This window comes from Argiope bruennichi, chromosome 7 (genome assembly GCF_947563725.1).
Source record: "Argiope bruennichi chromosome 7, qqArgBrue1.1, whole genome shotgun sequence".
Classification (NCBI taxonomy): Eukaryota; Metazoa; Arthropoda; class Arachnida; order Araneae; family Araneidae; genus Argiope; species Argiope bruennichi.
The window spans coordinates 26,019,711-26,042,043 of record NC_079157.1 but is presented as its reverse complement, the minus strand read 5'-3'; the positions used below and the strand labels follow the sequence as shown (position 1 = coordinate 26,042,043).

At 30.4% G+C, this 22,333-nt stretch overlaps 1 protein-coding gene across 2 annotated transcripts in view; it reads right to left on the bottom strand.

The window, feature by feature from the left end:
* LOC129975037 (roundabout homolog 1-like) overlaps positions 1-22,011 on the bottom strand; it is a 213,157-nt gene extending 191,146 nt beyond the window's left edge. Inside the window, exon 1 of one of the 2 annotated variants that reach the window (XM_056087907.1) lies at positions 21,738-22,011. In XM_056087907.1, the coding sequence (XP_055943882.1) occupies positions 21,738-21,789 (52 nt within the window). In that variant the 5' untranslated portion in view covers positions 21,790-22,011. The remainder of the gene's footprint in view (positions 1-21,737) is intronic. The other variant, XM_056087908.1, reaches the window with a different exon arrangement.
* Positions 22,012-22,333: the final 322 nt, after the last annotated feature.

Sequence of the window (22,333 nt, the reverse complement as noted above, 5' to 3'; positions counted from 1 at the left end):
TAAGTGGTCTTTTAACGCTAAACACCCTTCGCTGGATGGATCGCTCGTTCCAGCCTTCCACCCCCACCCCCCAGAGGCAGGAAGAATCAGGAAGCATGCGGAGACAGGGATCTTGCATTCCATCCCACGCATCGAAGCATTTTTTTAGAATCATTGACGGAAGCTTAAATCCTTTCGCGCCTGGGATTTCGTTGTGGTCCCTCATACATATTCCGAGGATGAACTAAGTATACTTGTCTATCCGCATTTGCATCCCCACGTATAAGGCTGCGTTCACATGGAATCGCTATCACAGTTTTATAAAGAAAGAATTTTGTTTAGAATCTCCCAATTTTATGATCCATTTTTATGTTTTTCAAGATTCAAATGAAGTTAAAACAATGCAAAGAGGAATTATTGTTTCTCTGTGTGATGGTTCTGAATGTTCTCCATGGCATAAACGATGTAGGAAGACACATTGCAATTTATAAATAAATAGCTTCTAGATGTCGCTGATGTACACCTAGGAATTGAAATTTATTTTCAAAACATTGTGATAAACTATTGTAAAGTTACTTATAGCGCATAACTAATCTTCCCTGTGTTAGCTTATATTAAAGATCAGTAAAATATTCTTAATGAAATTATGATAGTTATTCTCATTGCTGTTTAAGAGGATTTGAAAGTTCTAATACCATGAGCATACTTGATTTGTCATGAATAATTTTGATTTGTCAAACTCAAGTAAACTTCTTGTATTAACCCTTTCTAAGGCCGTGGGAAGTATGCTTCCCACCAAATTTATCAATCTTTGTATGAAATTATGTAGGTTGGCATAAGTTCTGACAAATTCTTTTAGTAAGTCAGAAGCTTAGATGCTTAAGTTCTTGATCTCAGACAAAATGATGTGTCTTGATTTGTTACTTAATTATTAATTAACCAAATTCATTAATTAATCAAATTAAATTTATCTAATAAGCTAAATGAATCCCTTTTCTTATTCTAATTTCAAGCCTAAAAATATTTTAACATAATATGACTAGAAAAAAAATGGCCTTTTAAAGGGTTAAAACAATTCAAATCAGAAAAATGTGGACACCTCCTTAGCTGATTCTTGATACCATATTTCAAGAAACACCGTGGAGGAGTTCTTACTAATCCAAAGTGACACATTAAACACCAATCAGGTTTTTGTTTCAAATTTGGTATTATCACACTGAATGTATTTATTTTGTTACTTTGCTTTAAATTTTCAATATATATATATATAAGAAAAATTATCGGAAGTTATCTCCGAGAAACTTTGTCATATAATTTACTATAAAGATTTTTACCTTTCTTCCTCTGCAAAAAAACTATGGACTTTGATTAAGGCCTCGAATTCCTTGTATGGTATTGGTGAACGATAGTTATGAAATATAGATCTTTAGCATGAATCTTGCATTTTTACTGAATCTATACCTTAATATATATTTTAGACACTTTTTAGCCTGCCTATTGACACCAAAATTTTATACGAAACTGTAGCTGTTGGTACAAGACAACGTATCGGATTTTATTGATTTGAGCCACTGAGTTTGATTTATTGCGTTGATATAAAGGTGAAAGTACAGAACGACAGATGGACGGTCCTTTGGTACATCTGATTTAAAATTTAATTAGGAATCTAGATTTTAGACGCTAAGCTTGTGTACCAAATTCTATATATTTAGGTTTTTACATTTTATAGCTATCGAGTTCATTCATACTCGAATAGTCAGACAGATAAGACTTTATGTGAATGGTCTTCGTTCAAAATTTGACGAAATCTACAAATTTGGCCGTAACTCCATATACCAAATTGCATCTGTTCTACTTCAAAGCGGTGTGATTTAACGTTTACTCAAACAGGCAAACAGACATAATGTAAAAAATATGTTCTTTGAACGGTGGAAGGCTGAAATCTTGAGTTGGAAGTTTTTGACGATTGCAATACTCTCTCTATGCTTCGTATATGCGAAAATACTGTGAAAAAGTGAAGATGGTAATTTTTCGATTTTGAGCCCCAGAATGTGTGCGATTCAATGTAGCTGCACAGCATTATATGGTCAGAAAGCACAGTTACAAATATCTTTCGTAAAATATCCGAAACATGAGTCTTGATATCGTACCATCAAGTCACCACCACTGACAAAGAGAGGTATTTCGTTTCAATTTACGGACAATCTGGAAGACAGCTACTGCCCAGAAAGCCACAAAAACAAAGCCCTGCCAAATGGCAAAAGGCAGGGAGAGGGGTGGTGGCCGTTGAGATAGTAGAAAAATAATAAGGACCGGCACTTGGAAGCGGGGAGAAAATGGCACTTCACTTTCTCTTGCAAACAGGGTTCATTCTCTAGAATCCATTCACTATCCTCCGGGCATTTAGGTGGGTGAGAAAGCTAAGTGTAGCCAGGCATCAAATCCTTCTCTTAGTCCTCCCTCCCTCCCTCCCAAGAAGATGCAGGGGTGGATGGGGAAGGTGGAATTATCTAAGCCACTTTCTTCGTCTCCATCCTTCAGCAAGCATGAATCTTCGCTGAGTTCCCCGTGGAAGAAAGAAAGGTAGAAAATGAATCCCAGAGGTCCCCGGGGCCCGGGAGAAAAAGGAGATCCGTTGTATTTTTTCTCACGGCTCATTTCCTCATCCGCCTGATTTCGCGAATCGGTCAAAACGACAGGTACATTTCGAAGGGGATGAATCGTGAAGGGAAGGTGCAAAGCTTAACGATTTTTCATCGTCGATATCTCTCTGGAATAGGCGGAATTTTAAGAGAAAGACACAGATTATCTTGAATATTGCATGTCTTATCCATTACGTTTAATATAATACGAAAGATCGTAAAGCGAAGGTGCTAAACTAACGATTTTTCATCGTCGGAATCTTAGTGGAATAGGTGAAATTTTAATAGATAAAAATTTATTGAACGTCTTTTCTATTCCGTTTAAGACAATACGAATAACAGACGATTTTCCCTGTCTTTTCTTAAGGTCTGTAGAGGTTTTTCGTCTTCTCTTAAAAACTAAAGTGATAATCTAATAACACAAAGGTGATTTTTTATTAGAATCACTTGGGATTTTCTCCAGTCCTTATGGAAATGTTAAAAACTAACTTGATAGGTTTAAAATTTTGAATACATTTTATTTTTTTATGCGGAATCCTCACTTTATTTAATACTAGCCGCCTTTGGCGACCAGCCGGTTCACCAATCTTAATGTTCGTTAAAATTTTAATAATTAAACATTTTATGCAATTCCAACTTTAATAGATTCTTCAGCAAAATATTTTAAAACTTCAAATTTTGATAGTCATATAATTCACTCATAATATTATAAAGGCCTTCAGTCATAACGTGATATGTATCTCTCTAATTTTCTGTTACCCCTCATAGAATTTATACTTTAAATTAAAGTGTAAACGATTAATCTGCAATTAATATAATAATATTTTTTACTGAAACAAAGCATTTTTTTTAATAATATGATTACTGATAATAGAGTCACTGAGCGTTTAAACTTTATGGGCACTAAAGAATATCTTTCTTAATTTATATAATATCTCAAGAATTTGTCAACAAAATTTTCTCAGATTCATCATGAACAGATCGATTCATTAACAATGTTTTATTTTAAATGCATCAAACACTAAGAAAATAAAATGAATCGTTTAAAATAATCGGTCGAAAACAGGTTTAAAAAAACTACTTAAAAAACGATGTACTTAAAACTATAAGCATATATCAAAAAATATATAACTAACATAAATACAATTTACTTACAAAAGCATACAACTAACCTAAAAGTAATTTAAATCGTCCGTTGATAATGGTTGCCATGCCAACAATCAGAACACAGTGCGCATGCGTGAATTTTCTTCGCCTTTTACGGTAACGCAAATGCGTGAATTTTTCTACTCCAGTTGGGGTAACGCTATGCAGATTATACATTTTTAATTTCCTTTATTCTGTGTTATTTTAATTCAAAAGTACTTCAGAATGAATCTAAAACATGGATTAATTAACAATGTTTAATTTTAAATGCATAAAACATTAAGAAAATAAACAGAATCGTTTGAAATAATCCGCCGAAAAATCTTAACCCTAGCCTCATTACTGTTGGGAGAAAAAAAGAACTAAAGCCTAAATCATTTGGCGTTGGGGAAAATGGAAGATTGTTTTTGGCGGAAAAGTTGGCGGTGGGGAAAATGGAAGATTGTTTTTGGCGGAAAAGTTGGCGGTGGGGAAAATGGAAGATTTTTTTGGCGGGAAAGTTAGTTTTTAATTAATAATTAAAATTCTAATTAAAATTTCAAAAAAAGGGACCCCAGGTGCACATTCCCGACCTCTAAAGTATACATGTACCAAATTTGGTAGCTGTATGTCAAATGACCTGGCCTATAGAGCGCCAACACACACACACACATTGAGCTTTATTATAAGTATAGATTAAATAAGATCTCAGCTATACAAAATTTTATGGTAGCATTAGTACTGGCGTCCTTGCATAGGGGTAGCGCATCTTCCCGGTGATCTGGGCATCCCGGGTTCGAATCCCGGTTCGGGCAGGGTTGTTCTTCATCTATGCTATATCTGTGAGGTGTGTGAATGTGCCCCATTGTAAAAAGGGGTTGTGCAAAAAGGGGTTTAATCTTCGTATGAGCTAGAAGTCCGACTTCTGCCCTCAGGTGCTCAGGGGTCTTTACCCTCAGAAGCTACTGCACCCCCTTTCCATAGTAACGTGGACACGACATCATTATCATGGTAGTATCGATATTACAAACCTATTCCGAAGGAAATATGATGTATTTTAATTCCGATTGCGCATGTGCTACTAACCTAAAATTCCATTTCGCCCATAATAGTTTGGGGAGCACATTACTTTCATGTTTGGTGTAAATTATATCCATTCTGCTCGCGGGTATATGATGATCGTGCATATGCAGTCATCAACATTAATAATTCAATTGTATAATATTAAGACAGCTGGCCGATTTGAAGGGTGTGTCAAGGAGTTCTTGAACTCAAGGTTCTTAATCTCCAGACAAGTGATTAGAGTAATAGCATGTAAATGAGATTACTTAGCAAGTGGTTGGGCTTATTTATATAAAGGTAATAAATGGGAAGATAGCAGGCCTGCGCCATAAAAGTAAGGAGTAAATATGAAATGCAGTGGCGAAATTAGGCACTTTGCGGCTCCAGGTAAGGCCCCATTTTTAATAAATTAGTCTATTCGATTTTACATTTTAATTGGTTTATTTTTGGTCAATTTTCTTGTTTTACAAGATTTATTAACATGTGTGTTTTTGTATCTATTCATTATGATTTATAACTCTCTCAGCGACTCTGTTTTCAGTACTCATATTTAAAAAGAATGCTTCGTTTCAGTAAAAAAAGTGTTCTTATATCAATTGCAGATTAATCATTTCCACTTTAATTTAAAGCATAAATTCTACGGGAGCTAACAGAAAATTAGAGATACATATTACGTTAGGGCTGAAGGCTTTTATATTATGAGTGAATTATATGACTACAAAAATTTGAAGCTTTAAAATATTTTGATGAAGAAGCTATTAAAATAGGAGTTACATAAAATATTTAATTATTAAAATTTTAACGAGCATTAAGATTGGCGAACCGGCTGGTCGCCAAAAGCGGCTAGTATCAAATAAAGTATTCTTTAAATATGACAATAATTTCAGAAAGCCGCACAGACCTTACTTCTTAAAATATTCTTTACACCAACCATCTGGAATCAATAACAATTTTGATTTATTTATTGATTTGACCATAACTTTTTAAGTACGGCTGTTGAACTTCTCCATCAACTCCTCTGCAATAAAAGGGTGCACTAAATTCGATTGCAGCACCTTAAGACACTTTTTTTAAATCATTCTTCAATGACGCATGCCGACATCTATAAACAGAGATCGAAGCAATATCCGTAATCTTATATAAACACACTTACAGAACCTAACTCGGAAATGAAAGAACATTTCTATCGGGCTGATTCTTTGAGTGCATCTTAGCAGCGGAAAAGATTTCCTGAAACATTTTTTAACCTTTTATTTTTCTTATAGTTTCAGCGAGGGTGGGGCCCCGAAATGACGAAAGATTGATAGATGGTTGAGAAAATAGCATGCTCTGCTGTAAATTCTCAATGCATTTCGAGTGCAAAAGATCGTTAGCATTGAGTTAAGTGCACGAAACCCGTTTCAGAGAAGAGATCTGACGAAACACAGCCGGAATCAAAACAGATTTATAATCCTCATCCTCTTGGAAAATAAACACGTAAGTGGACAAACGTAAAGAGTAATGGACGTGTATCAAAAGTGGAATAGAATTTTATTTCCATAATAGGAGCTCTTAAAAATGACACTCTTAGTTCATCTCATTGAGCCTCTCACATTCGGATTTTTTTGTGTGAGTGAATTCGAATATATGTTGCGAAGAAAAATCCAAACATTTCCAAACGGTGGTTCAAATATGGTACTGGATTTGATAGAAGCCGTACCCAATAATAATTCTCTCATAGATGTTCCTCATCTGGAAATATTGACTAAAGTGATATCAAGGAATATGTGCCAGTGTAGAAATTTATTTCCATAATAGGCGCTCTTTAATACGACATTCTTGGTTCGTCACATTGAGGCTCTCACATTTGGATTTTTTTTGTGTGTGAATTCGAATATTTGCTGCGAAGAAAAGTTCAAACATTTCCAAACGGTGGTTCAAATATGGTGCTGAATTTGATAGAAGCCGTACCCAATAATAATTCTCTCATAGATGTTCCTCATCTGGAAATATTGACTTAAGTGATATCGATAAATATGTGCCAGTGTAGAATTTTATTTCCATAATAGCCGCTCTTTAAAACGACGTTCTTGGTTCGTCTCATTGAGACTCTCAAATTCGGAATTTTTTGTGTGAATTTTTGTTGCGCTTGTTGCGAAGAGAAGCCGAAATGTTACCAGCAGTGATCTGAATATGAATTCGATAGAAACCATGCCAAATAATTCTCTCATAGATGTTCCTCATCTGGAAATTATAAACGTAATTGAAATTGATGAAAATTTGCCACGGTAAAATTTTATTCCCATAGTTTGAAAATAGAAATATTACAATAATTAGTAGAATATAGCTATTAAATTAATTTCTTTATAAAAAGATTTTTGTACCTGTTTATGTCTTTGAATTATCAAGTTCACTAGCATTCGAACAGACAGACAGAATTCTTTAATTGGAATTTGTTCAAAATTTGATAGAAATCTATAGATCACAGTTTGTGAATAAATTGAAGCTATTTAGTTTTGGAATAATGAATGCTTTGTTTTGTAATCTGTGATTTAATATCACACCTGATTTGATAAAGATGAAAATTTTAACCAGCTAACTGCGGATTCTATTTTTTAAAGTTCCTCAAGTCCACCTTTTTAAAGTCAAGCGCCAACGCTTGACTTTAACAAATGTGCAACAAATGGTTTTCTATACAACAAATGGTTACAAAGAAAATTTTGCAAGAAATCATAATAAAAACGAATAAGATTTAATTTTTGTTAGATAAAAAATTATACATCGACCAAGCCAAAAGGACGATTTGTATTTACGTGGAACATGTACAGATAGAACACAATTAACTGGTTAAGTTTTTTTAACATTTTAATTCTATGATATAGAGATCCATGCAGAAAAATAATACTGTATGTGAATACAAAAGATAATAAAGTACATGATTACATAATGTGCGGATATATCCTGATATTCTTGAATAATTTGTTTCAAGAACATCAAGAAAATTCAACTTGTGCTTTGAGAAAAAAAATGAATCGCATTACACTATAAATGCAATGCATACAGAGTGCAGCTTGGAACAAAAACTAAAGTTTTTCTGCAAGTTTTCGAGATCGCTAGATCGCCTCAAGCGAAAGAATAATAGCTATAGAACACTCAGTTAATCAATTAATCAAGTGAATGAATTACATGCACCAGGGGTTTAAACTTTCTCTGCTTGTTATTTCACTTTTTTTGGAGGGGAAAGAAAACAAGAAAAGAAAAAACCTGAGAACTCCATCTATGCTCACAAATTTTTTCGACAATTTAAGTGTACATATAAGGAGGAAAATGCATTGAACTGGGAAGTCATAATAAATGATTTAAAAAAAATTAATGAAATATACAGAAATTAATTATCTGCTGACCAACTTCAAAGACAACGTTTACATACATGAACTTTACGATTTTTTTATAGTTTTGGAAGATTTTGAGACTATAAAATATGCAGGTGTTTGCGCAATCCAAGTTTTTGGTATCCAGGTTTTCGGGACCCTTAAACTTAAGTACGTGGTCCTATTTAGGGTCGAAATCCACAGAAATGCATGAATAAGAATCACACAGAAGTAACATATTCGAAAAAACAAATAGTTTTAACCGCTCAGATTATATTGTGAAAATAACTGAAATGTCTTTAATAAGCTTTACACTCTCAGCTAAGTTCTTTTCTTTGTGTAAAGTGTTTAAGAGATGAAATATTATGTAAGCGAATTCACTAAAGCTTCCAATTTATTACAACAAACATGTGCATTTACGTTTTGAAGTTACTTCAACGATCAAAATGAAAACTAACTGTAAACATCATTAAAATCAAAAATTAGTACAAATAAAAAATAATTCGAATTCGAATATTTGCACACGCGCATATATGACACATATTAGATCCAGGTGACCACTAACTGTCAATAAACTCTTCAAACCATTGCATCATAGTTCGCTTCTATTATTTTTGTCATATTTCTTTTTAAAAAGTTTATTAGCCTTACATTTTTTAAACATTTTTTTGTTTCCACCATGCTCGATCCAAAGGTCGAACCAACCATTTTCTGGGGTCGTTCACATTTCAGCAGTATCAACATTTGTCGAAGTTTAGCGGGGTTAATGCTTCTCTCCCAACCCGAACGAACTGATAATTTATGTAGAAACAAACAAGTCCAGTGTTAACGAAAGATCTCACAGCTGAATCAATATCGCCGAAGAGATTGTGATTCTGATACAGTGTTATAAATACAATCATTTGATAATAGGGTGACATGGGCACGCAAAAGTTAGGAAAAGGAAAATGATCTTGGTTCGTGGTACAAATTCCCATTGGAATAAGACCGGGTTAATTTTTTAATAAGATTAAATTTCAGAACTCACAAATTAACTTAACTTTCAGAACTCCTGATGATCATCTCTGGATAGACTTAAATTCAAAGAATAAAATCAATAAATAAAATGTAAATTATAAGTTAATTATTATTAAAAAAATTTAGAAAAGTTATAGAAGAATTAACAACCTGACCTTCTTATTATGTACGCCATTTTTTTTTAATTTTAATTTTTATTAAAGTTGATTTGACATCACATTCTATGCATTTCCAAAGTTGGAAACTTCAACCATCCAGATATTTATATATAATATTTAATTTTAATATTTCATATTCTTCAAACCATTATTATTAGAAATAATATTTCTAAATGTTTCATATTTTTCAACCATTATTATTATAAAAAATTTTAAGAAAAGATAAAGAAGTATTAACAACCCTACCTTTTTATTATGTGCGCCATTTTTTTTAAATGTATTAAAGTTGATTTGACATCTAAAGATTTCACATTCTATGCCCTTCCAAGATTGAAAACTTCAACCATCCAAATATTCATATATAATATTTAATTTTAATATTTCATATTCTTCAAACCATTATTATTAAAAATATTATTTCTAAATATTTCATACTTTTCAACATTATTATTATTAAAAATAATTTTAAGAAAAGTAAAGAAGTATTAACAACCCATCCTTCTTATTACGTGTGACATTTTTTTGTTCAAGTTGATTTGCCATATAAAAATTCACATTCTATGCATTTCCAAAGTTGAAAAGAAATATTCTTCAACCATCTAAAAAGTTAAATCTTGTTCATTTTTTTAAAAGTGAATTATTTAATAGAAAGTAAAAATCAAGACTTTCGCGATACGATTATCAATTGAATTTTGGAAAAAATCCGGAAAAATTTTCAAAATTCAAAATTGTTCCCCAGAAAGATTTGAATTAAATTTCAGATCTATCAGGGATTTTAAGTAAAATGTGGAACAAGTCTGAGACAAAATGTCACAACTTAGAGTTGTTCTAATTAATCCGGGACGTAACACCATTTTAAATATATGGCGGAAATTTTAAAAAATAATTTTCTTTTACTTTACTTCATTTCAAAATTAACTTTTTTAATTTTAAAAATTAAATCACATTAATTATATTTTGAATAAATATATACTTACCATCAAAATTTTAAAATTTTAAAAATTTCAAAAAAATTAATTTTTAAGAAGAATTTAAAAAATTAATTCAAAGATTTAAATTAAAATCCGATGTAATTCGGGACATTTATTATAAATTTAGATGAAATCTCGTCATTTATTTACAATTCAGGAGAAATACGCCGCATTGGTTAGAACTGACCATGAGCTTTAATTTAAAACTAGACTCAAAAATATAATAAACAATCTAAATTCTAAAATCCCCCTTCCAATTTGGGAGGATTAACTACTTTAATTAATCCGAATTATTTTCAAAAACTGGGTCAGAGAATAAAAATTCGGGACTGTCTTTTTTAAATCTGAAACTTTTAATCCCTTTATGAAAGTCTAAGATACTAATTTATACTAGCAGAGATATTGCCCATAATATGCAGCTTGTAAATATTATCAGCTCCAAGTCATATTACTTTCCGATCACATCTCAAACAAATCCTCATAAATGATCCCATCTTCAGCAGAGTTAAGTTAGTAGCACTACAATTAGAAAGTAATCGGCAAAACACACACTTAATTTTAGGCGCGGCCAACACAAAACGCGTAGGCTCATCTCGATAATACAAACGGCTCAGCATTTGCAGCTGCTTTTTTTTCAATACACAACTAAATAAATGCTCGATTATGATTGCAGACGATTTTGTTTCGGGTCGGCGAACAGTTAACGGCCCAATTTATCATCCCCGATCGATGAAATGACCCAGCAGCTTTATAAGCACTTTTTTTTTTTTAATAATATGCCAAGCAGTCGCATTCACCACATCAACAGACGATTTAATTTAGAAAGTACCCCTTATTTATGGGCCATTTTTCAACCACTTTGGGGAGAAAAATATGTAATATATGATAAGTCAAAAGGATGGCTCTATTGAAGCCGTAAATCTAGTTTGTCATGCTCTTTTATTAACTATTTATCATTCATTTATTTATTAATAATTTACGTGGGATTTTTACTTCATAATGAAGTTTAGAATGTAGGCTAACTATAATGAATTTTATAGAGATAATAAAGAATTTTGTTGTCGCTTGTTTAGTCAACATGAGTCAAGGATAAAATGGGGGGAAAGGAGAAAGGGGCAATTATTATGGAATACGCATCGCGTGCGTTGACTAACGCTGGCGGATCTCTGGGGATTTGGATAACCCTTATTAAGCAGCACTTTAGGAAATTGCGTTTTAAAAGATGTCATTAAGGACATAAGTCTGCGATATTTTATGGCGTCCTTTTATTCAAAAGTACCATAAATACATAGTTGATCTCGATTTCAAAAGAAGTTGATGACAAACAAAAAGTGATCAAATGTTTGTTCAAGACACGCATTTAGTAAAATACAGGGTGTCGCGGAGCTATTAAACGGTCATTTTAAACAACAGTAAACATGCAATTAAAACAATTCCGCAAATAATTCATAATCAATGCTTTAACAAAAGAACGTAAAATTGAATTTTTAAAAAATGCAAGTTTTTTGAGTAAATTTTGGAAACAATAATGTTTCAACAATTTTAGGTTATATGAATTCTGATATTATCGATAAAATACATAAATAATTATAACAATTTTAATCATACTTATGATTTTGCCATCAAAATCTTCTAAATCTATCCAACAGAAAAGTAAAGGATATGCTTGTCAAATCTAGAAAGTTTGATAAATTAAAAAAAAAAAACCGGCCACTTCTATTATAAGGAGATAATGAATATTATTCCATGCACACGGAAAAAAATTTAAGCGTTGAATTATTTTCATTGATTTCATGATCATAGTTTAAATAATACTATAAATAGAATTACTACAAATAGAACACTGTATATGTAAAGTTTGTTTTCTATGTCATGGTATTTGGGATCATTTAGATGTTTTTTTAGCCAAGTGTGTTAAAGAGAACTTAGTAGAGTTGAAGAATATTATTTTATAAACTCGGACAAAACATTAATAGTTAAATTACGTTTAACTTTATAACCATCATTATATATAATCAGTTTAGTATATACAAGATTTGTTTTCTGGTACTAAGTACTTTGGATTCTAAAGATCAGCTTTTGATCATGTATATTGTATTTGGAAAAGTTAATAAATATTATTCTATGTATGCTAAGCTTTGTGAACTAACGGTTCAGTAGTGAAATTACTTTTATTAACTTAGATTCATTTTTACATTGTAAATGCAACTTTATGTAAAGTTTATCTTCTTGATTTTTACTTTCTTGATAAGATCTGTTTTCAGCTAATATACTATATTCGGATGAAATAAAAGACATTTTCCTTTGTGCGCTAATAACTTTTTGCTCTACTTTAATTACTTACATTAACTTCTGAAGTAAAATCGGTCGATATTAAATTGTTTATTCCGAACTCTCAAAAATCGATAGCCCTTTACAAGCTCGGAATTTAATGGTACTTTCGTTTCAGGGAACCATCAGCAGCAGCAACCTGATAAAACTGGCGGTGCAATTAAGTGCAGATAGATCTATCTGTCTGGAGGTCTACACCTACTTGGCAGCCAGAGAAGACACACAAGAGGGATGAAGAGAACAACGAGAAGCGGTTGCCATGGCGACCGAGTAATGGCGCCACACTGTCGCGTGTCGGATGCGCGAGCGGCGCACGAGAGCGATTCTTCTTAACCCTCTTCCGAATATTTTCTTTTTTCCCGCCTAAAAGGTTTCTAAGGGCCATCTCGAAATGTGTGGGGCAAATTTATAGAGAGATAGGGCTGCTTTTTATAGCGAGTTGACCGCACGCCGGTATTCTTTTTTGAGATTTTATTACAGCGCTTTCTATATTCGAATGAATAAATACACTTGTACTTCTTTCTGTAAATGTAAAGAATTTATTTCATTTCGCGAGGTTTTATTCTAAGTAATCGCAAAGAGGAATAGCTGCAAACTATCTTCATTGTTTTGTTTTTTTTCCTCTGTTTATTTTATCTTTTTTTTTTTATGCATTTTGTAAAGGAATGCAAAAAATGAAGTCTACAATCATAAAGATGTTCGCAGTCATCAAGTTTAAAAGAAAATTTGTGGCATAATTTTTTTTTTTATTTCTCCAACGTAACAACTTTGCTTGGATCTCTTCATTTGTAGCCGCGGTCTGATGACAAAAATGGTATTTGCGTCCAAGGACGCAGCTAAATGGCTGGGTTGGACGAGAGAATACGGTAGTATAAAGTCCAGAATTCCTTTTTTTAGGCGGGGAGAGGGGGATATGCTGTGAAGTAGTGACGAATTTCCGACTGAACAGTCTAAGCTGCTGTTTAGGACCACTCGACTGAACACGGCCCGATAGCAACTGGATTTAAAACATTTATTTTTAGTTAAAAATAAATAAGTTAGTAAAAAATACAGATTTTATACAAGATAAAGCATTAAAATAATATTAAAGATTCATTGCGTATTTTTAATAAAATTGATTCTTATCTAGGCTAATATGTTCACTTAGTTTATTTATAAAACCGAATATCTGCTTCAATAATTTAGCGTATAAAAGTGGTCGTCAGGCATATCTGGATAAATAAAACAAATATTCACAAAATTAATAAAATAAAAAGAATATGAACATAGACTATTCGATAATATGTTAAAAATTAGCAGATATTGGATTTTAAATTGGCCATTTTATTAAAAGTGAAGGGGGGGGTCTCTCATAATGTATTCTGCCGTATCATGCTGCCGCATAATTTTACCGCAAAACATCTAAATTCGCCACTTCTGCGAAGAAAATTAGAGCGCTCATATTTTGAAGCCAAATATAGTGAGAGAATAAGGGCTGGGGAAATCATATTTCTGTGGATGCAACTTTCAAGGTAGCACAACATTTTGTATACTACATGAAAAACTTATAAAGAATATATTATTATATTCTGATAAAAAAAAACATATAGTATTATACAATATTGTTCGATATTTAACAATATTATACAATATTGTTCGATATTTAACGATATTATACAATATTGTTCGATATTTAACAATATTATACAATATTGTTCGATATTTAACGATATTATACAATATTGTTCGATATTTAACAATATTATACAATATTGTTCGATATTTAACAATATTATACAATATTATGCAACATTATTCGATACTAGGCAATATTATACAATATCGTACTACATTGTGTGATATTAAACAACAATTTGTAATATTCCTTAATATTACATAATGTTATTAATATCGTACGACATCATAATATTTTGAATTCCATCTGTGTGCTACTAGAGTTACCCAAGCTTCGAAAGTGTTAGTTACTGATGTCACACCCTACAGATTTTGACTACTGGCAACAGATCTCACTTGCATCATATTGGTGGACTACTGGATCCAAAACCTCTAATTATCTTATCCACAGCTAAAACACCGCCACCACGCCATCAAGGATCATTAGCGGTAGAGGAAAAAAATGCCTTGGCCAAGAAAATTTCACTCTTAAATTACATCACAACAAAGGTAACCAATTTTTTTATTACACAAGACGAAAAAAAAAAATGAATTTCTTTTTTCATGCCTTAATATTTTCTTCCGATTGCTGGTTTCCTCAATCGATCAATCCAGCTATGATCTACAAAAGAAAGAGAAAAAAAAAAAGGAAACAGAATCTCAAACACTTATGTCACCTTCACCTTGAAATTCAGCAGTTAGAGAATTTAAAAACGCGTAATTCTTCCGTCGATTTACAAATCACCCGTGGTACCGAGCCGTACCTGAGAGGTACCATTCCGTAACGGAGGTCCCACCCACCCGAACACACCGTTCGAGAATGTCTCAATCACCCCGGTAAGTGCCATTTAGCGGCGCTCGAAAAACCGGCCGAATCGTTTTCCTACGAGGGGCGGACGTCATTACAAACTCATTAGCGGGGGAGACAAAAGAATACATAAAAAAAAAGAACATGCGGCCGGAATAAAAGTTTGTTCCGCGAAAGGGCTTCATTCTGGAGTTAGAAAAACCACGACATACACAAAAAATGCGGCTTGGCCGGAAAACGCCCGAAAATCTTTCTTTCTCGGCATTTTTAACCTGGAGATGACGCTTTGGAAACAACAAAAGCCGTGGGACTAAGAAAGGGGGGGTGGTGAAAAAGTGAGCAAGAGCGGAGCCAAGTTTGTCGAATTTGTCACACCTAGATGAGCAGCAATGGAAAAATGGGACGAAAGGGAAGGGCGTCTGCTGATTGGTTGTTTGAAATAGGGGCTGTGGCGACGTCTCGACCCATCCCATGTTTGCTGACTAAAAATTTTGGAATAAAAATCGTCTGATTTTGTTTCAGGCTCAAAAAATGAAAGCGATTAATATTCCCTGCCAAGGCAGAACGCCACGCTCCGCCTTCGATTGGCTTTTAGGTATTCAGCAGACTATTTCCAAGGGATTCCTTTTCGAATATTGGAATATTCATTTTGGGATGAAATGGTGTTCGAAATCGAACAGAATTCATTAGGAAATCCCTTTGGCTCATTACGGAAATAGATCACTAGGTAATTTTTTCCCCCTCATCGTTTTCTTTAAAAAAGAAATTAAGCTTTCAGAGAAGAGTACCTTCTTCTGGCTCAGTGCCAGATTCACCGACAGAAGAAAGTCATCTGCTATTTCGGCTAAAAGACTTTGTATTTAAAAATGTCATTTAAAATTAATATTGACAGAAAAGGGTATTAAAATGTTTCCCAAAAATGATTCAATTACCACCTAACTGTAATGTTATTTTTAGAAAATGTTCAAGATGCTGTTAAAAAAAATCTTATAATTGAAAATTTTTTTTATAGAAACTGACGATATTTTATGAAAAATAAAATATGAAAATTTATAAAAAATAATAATATATAGACAGGAATTTTTCCTAACATTCGTCTTTGCAATTTATATATCACAAAAAGATAAGCATGCTTCCACATCAGTTTTTTTTATTTTTACCTAATGAATAATTTTCCTTCTAAGAGTAATATTTAAAAAGAATGTTTAAACAAATTGCTTCTCCCATTATTTACTTTAGCAATATTTAATTTCCTTTAAGCATATTAATTAGAGATTATTTATAAAATGTTACATGGGAAAATACTATTTTGGTCATTCAACAAGTGATTAGATTGACTCTGAAACAATTTCAAAAACCTATAATTGCTTTTATCTGAAAGAGATAAATTTTAGCTGCTACATAGAAGTTCCATACGTTAAAAATGACTCATGTTTAAACATATAGTTTTATTTTTCAATTTATTTTGCGTGTTTTTGTGGTGTTTGGAACGAAAATATGGTCTCACCTATAAGATTTTCACAAAATATTAAATTTAAAAAAAAAACATCTTTTTTAATGATATCAATTTCCTATACTTACAATTTTTCCTCCAATTTTTTATAATTTAAAAAATAATTTGAAATATAATTCGTAACAATGTTTTTATGGCTATAAGGAGATTCAAAATAATATTATTCCATCAAACCATTCAATAGAATGCTTTTATTAATGTTAAAATTTAGATTAAAAAATGTTGTTTTTAAGCATGAATTCCGAAATAGAATGGAAGAAATATAAATTCTACGAACTATGAAATATTAGAAATTTGTCAAGCATAACTAATCGAGCTCTTCGTCTGTTTCATTATGTTTACTTAGTTTTAAGTTTTATAAACATTAAAAGCCTGATTAAATATACTAAGTATATTTAATCAGGTATATTTAATGAGTATATTTAATCAGTATAATTTATACTAAGTATAAACATAAAAGCAAAAAAAAAAAAAAAAAAGAAAGAAAGAACGTGAGTTGTAGTAACTTCATACATTAAAAAACAACAAAAAAACATGCAAAATTTCCAGAAAATTAATAAAATAAAAAAATCAACTTATATTATACACATATTGATCAAATTGTATTCAATATTCATCAAATAAATAAATTAATTAAAAATGTTACAAATAAAATCAAATACATGTTCTATCTGAAAGCCTAATCCGCTACTGATTACATTTGTCATCATAATAAACCATGTTTAAATAATTAATTATGGGGATTAAATAAAATTTTATGTAAGTGAAATTTAAATATGAGGTATTGCTTTAGAATTTCATCCTAAAACTAATTTTTTTATATTACAGATTTAATTCTTTTTTACTTTATATTAGACATTGCTTTAGAATTTCATCCTAAAATTTAATTTTTTTTAAATTACAGATTTAATTTTTTTTTTACTTTATATTATTCCTACATGTTGAACATAGCGTACATTTTTTTTCAACTGAAAGAAGAACTGTATTTGGTAAGATAGATAGCTGATAAGACAGGTAAGTTGAGTTGATAATGCAACTGATGAATATGTACCTATTCGAAACTAAAATCAAAATATTAAATTCATGTGTAAGAAAAGAAAAAAAAATTCTTTTCTGACAAGCAGGTCAAAGATTTTCTCATTTGGATGGATTTAATACTATTTGTTTGGATCTTTTTTTATGCAAGGATTTAATTTTTTTTTTATTTAACATATTTTATCTTCATATATAAATCATTCTAAACCGTTTTAAGGTGACTTCATGCTCGAATTTGTTAATATTTTTTCTTCTTTATACCTATCATATGCAGAATTATACTTATAGTGAATGAAATATTTATTCAAAGAAAAAATTTTTTCATCATGAGATTTTACATTTTATTCAAGACATCAGGAGTTGCATATGATAAATTTTCACTTCTACCGCAGGGGATCGAAAAATTTTGCAAGCGCCTGTTTTGCAAGTAATATGAAATGTGCAAAATTTTCACAGCCGGCGAGGAATGGAAGAGTGATTCATTCATTCAACCCAGCGCAACCTGAGAGTTGATTTCGAAAAATGCTTCTGGCAACGGTAAAAAAATTTGGTGCGGATCCAAAGCTGAAGCAAAACAGGCTGCCAAACGGAATACTTCCTGGTTCTAAACAAAGTAGTGTCACGTTCGGACGCGTAATATTGGAGCACATGATCACAGAACAAAATTCAGAGTTTCCTAAAATGTCATAACCAAAATTGAAATTCCATATATCCTGATAAAATCAACATTTAAAAATTATATTGAGGAAGTAAACAACATTGTTCAAAACCTCCATTACTTTGTACGAAAAAAACCAAAATAAATGCATTTATTTTACTAAAGATTCCAATTTATTTCAATTTCTTTTGTGCACACTCGGGGGAGAGAAATACATTTGCAGCTGAAATAGTGAACGTTTATAGAAGTCTTTATATATATATATATATATATATATATATATGATGCAATATCGATTATTTTATAACTGAATTTCACAAAAAGATCCGTTTTATTTTAAATATAAATATTACCAGAATTAAAGGTTTTTTTTATTAATCTATGGAGAGTTTAATAAAACTGGAAAGTTTATGGACTTTTTTTTTATTAATCTAATAATCTCACAAATATTTTCCGAGTGCAAAAGTATTAAACTTTTAATTGCAATGCATCCAATCCATTCTTAGAACAGCTACATTTAAAAAAAATTAACAAAAATTAAATTTAAACTTATTAATTTATTAATAATTAACCATTAAAAATTAAATAATTACATTTCGACATTTTATTAGGTATTTTGAAGTAAAATTTATTAAACGATATTTTTAAAACACAAATTTAGATATACAAACTTACGAAAACCTAAATTTACAGCAATTTTTTTCAAATTATTCAATTAACATTTTAAACTGTAATATTTATTAAAAAAATCTTGCAAAATATGATTAAAATCATCAAATATCATTTGAATGTATATTGATGTATAAAAACAATCATATTAATTAACTCTGAAACGAATATATATATATAAAAGATGAATATGTAAAATCAGAAAAAAATAAAACAATTATTTTATTTTTTATTGTTGTAATAAAATAAAATATTAAAATAGTGTTTAATTTTATTTTTTCACTAAATGTATAATTTATTAACAATAAAAAAGCAATTTAAAAAAATACCGAATTACTGTTTTCACGCTTTTTTCAATACACCGGCATTTTGAACAAATTCTTTACTAGCATAACACTTTCATCACTTCTTCTTAAAATTAAATTGAGTAATCTTAACAATCGATTTTCTTACAACGATTTGTCTTATATTCAAGAAGGGACAAAAGTTTAAAGAAAAATATTCCTTTGATTGCTAATTCGATATTTTCCTTTCAGTTTCCCCATATCGAAAAATCGACCTTTTTCACTCCGGTTTTAAAAAGATATCCGTTGAAAAAAATGGCCGATACTTAAAAGATTATAATAGCCGTTCTATTTGGAACAAATTTATGTTGCCATACATTTTAAGTTGAATGTCATTAAAATATTCATACATATAGAAAGAACATCTTCTGATAAGATGAGTCTTTTATCTCTTATCATCTTGAGCCATTTTCGAATTTGAAGTATTCTTTTAAATTCTTATCTCAGTTTTTTTGTCTGTCTTTTTAAGGAAGTAAAAAGTAACAAAATAAATCACTTTCAGTGCACTTATTTCTCTACTTGAAGAAAATCTTCTTTTCAATCTGGTGATTGTTTTCTTAAGAAGCGATAAGATACCGAACGAATGCACTTAAATTGCCAAGTTCATGATACATGTAGATAAATTCGTTTGCGTCAAGCGAGTGTGTCGTCGTATTACAACTCCACAATATTTATACGTCAGTTAAGTTTTTGGAATTTCTTTAGTATGCTAAAAAAGACGTATTTTTCAATCAAATAGGTTTTATAAAACCTTTGAAAATTCCATGCAAACTGAAAAAAACATATTGCTACTAGAAACTCACACATAAAAAAAGCTTACTCTTTATAACTTTTTAAATTTAAAAAATTCAAAAAATATACATAAATAATTAATCTTATTTTGAGTATTTACATTTAAAAAAAAATTACTTATGTAGTTTGTTTTTTTACAAAAAAAAAAATGACTACTTTACAAAAAAAAAATGATGCAATTTTGAAAAAATAATTAACACTCAAAAGTTGAAAATAACTTTCATTATTTTATAAAATATATTTTATTTTCATAAAATATAGAATAGTAATATAGAAATGTAGGAAATCTTTAATGATGTAGAAAAACTTTAATGATGAAAGAAACTAAAATACAGGTTTAAATGCTCGAGTTCAGAAATCCGCAGCCAAACTCGAAGTCAAAAAAAAAAAAAAAATGTCCTAAATATCAGTTTATACAAACGTTTTTAAATTTCATAAAAATATATTAAGATAGATAGATAAGACCTAATTTGAAAATTGACCGTATTTTTTATTTTTAAAAAATGGGAAATTTATACTGAAATAAATAAGGTATAAGAATTCAAATTACCAAAAAAAAAATTTACTTTTTAAACAACGTCTTTATGTTTTTATTTAAAACAACTATATCATTCTATAGTTTCTTCATTCTAATACTGACGTCAACAATCACTTTATGATTTTTAAAAGAAACTTTTAAAAAAATCATTTATTTTAAAATATGGTTTATAACTTTAATGAATTCGAAATTCCAAGCCTGATTTTTTACAAAATGACCAAAATATTCTAGTAAGTTGAAATCAAAAGAAAATAAATCTAGTAATCATGGATCAATAATGTCATTTAACAAAAATAAATAAATAAAATAAAATAAATAATTTTTGTTAACATTTTTAAAATAGAATTTACTGTCGTATTGAAAATTTTATCATTCTATGCTTTAAATGCAGCAACGTTCTTTATATTTTTATTTAAAACAATTATATTATTCTATGGTTTCTACATTCTAATCACTTTATAATAGAAGAAAATTTTTAAAAATTTATTTATTTTAAGATATGCTATAATTTTAATGAATTCGCAATTCCAGGCCTGATTTTTTACAAGATGACTAAAATATTCTAATAAGTTGAAATCAAAAGAAAACAAAATCTAATTATTATGAATCAATAATTTCATTTTACAAAATAAAAAACTATTTAACACTATTTTTTTATGCTTTTAAAGTGGATATTTATTGATAGTAGTGATAATTTTAATTACCATTCTATGGTTTAAATAAATGGAATGAATTTTAGATAATTATTGGCAAGTAAAATAGTGCATTTTCTTTACTTGCCTAACAGATTCAAATAAATTATTTTTAAGTGCAAATATATATTTATCCCTTTTAAATAAAAATTCATTGAAAAATCGAGACATCAAAATTTTCATTGCAAATAAATATTTAAATAGTTCTAAAAAATTTACCACCTTTACTTTTATTCTCAAAGTTCCAAATAAAGTATTCTAAAATTGTTATAATTAAATCCAATATTTCTTTTTACAAAATTCAAAACACTTCTAATTTTATCAACGGTAATCTTTAACTTATATAAATAATTTTAAAAAAATTAAATCTTCATTAAAAAAAAGAAAGAATATAACTCACCAAAGGCACTCCCAGCACATATAAAGAGAACACAAGCAAGGATCCGCATCATTTTCGCAACTAATCAAACAAAAACAGTTCGCCAACTAATGTAGAAAGACGACGGCAAAAAAAATTTTCTATTTGCAGAAATAAAATTAAAAACAAAGAGTTAATATTCGAGGCAAGGTAACCCGGTGATGTTGAGCCGGCAAAGTGGCACAAATTTAGATGTGTTCGATTCCAGCGCACAAACAGACAGCATTCGAAAGAGTGTTAAAACTCGGAGCGGGATGCATGAAGAAGATATTCGAGAGTAGCGCGAATCGGGGTTGCCGAAAAGAAGACGAGGAAAAGGACGCCAAATAGCAGCCAAGAGGAGCGGACCTTGGCTGTAAAACGTGTGCTTGGAATGCCAATCCGCGCTTATCTGTTAAGCAATGCTTAAAACAAATATTTTTATAACAAGCTTGTAATTTATCACTAAATATGTCGAATAAGTGAATTATTTGTTAAACATTTTCTAGGTCAGTGGTGTTAGAAAAAATCGCAATGCTATCTGCTCGTTGTTTTTCAGGTTTGTGACATTTGGGGGTTCATGATATAATGTTGGGGTT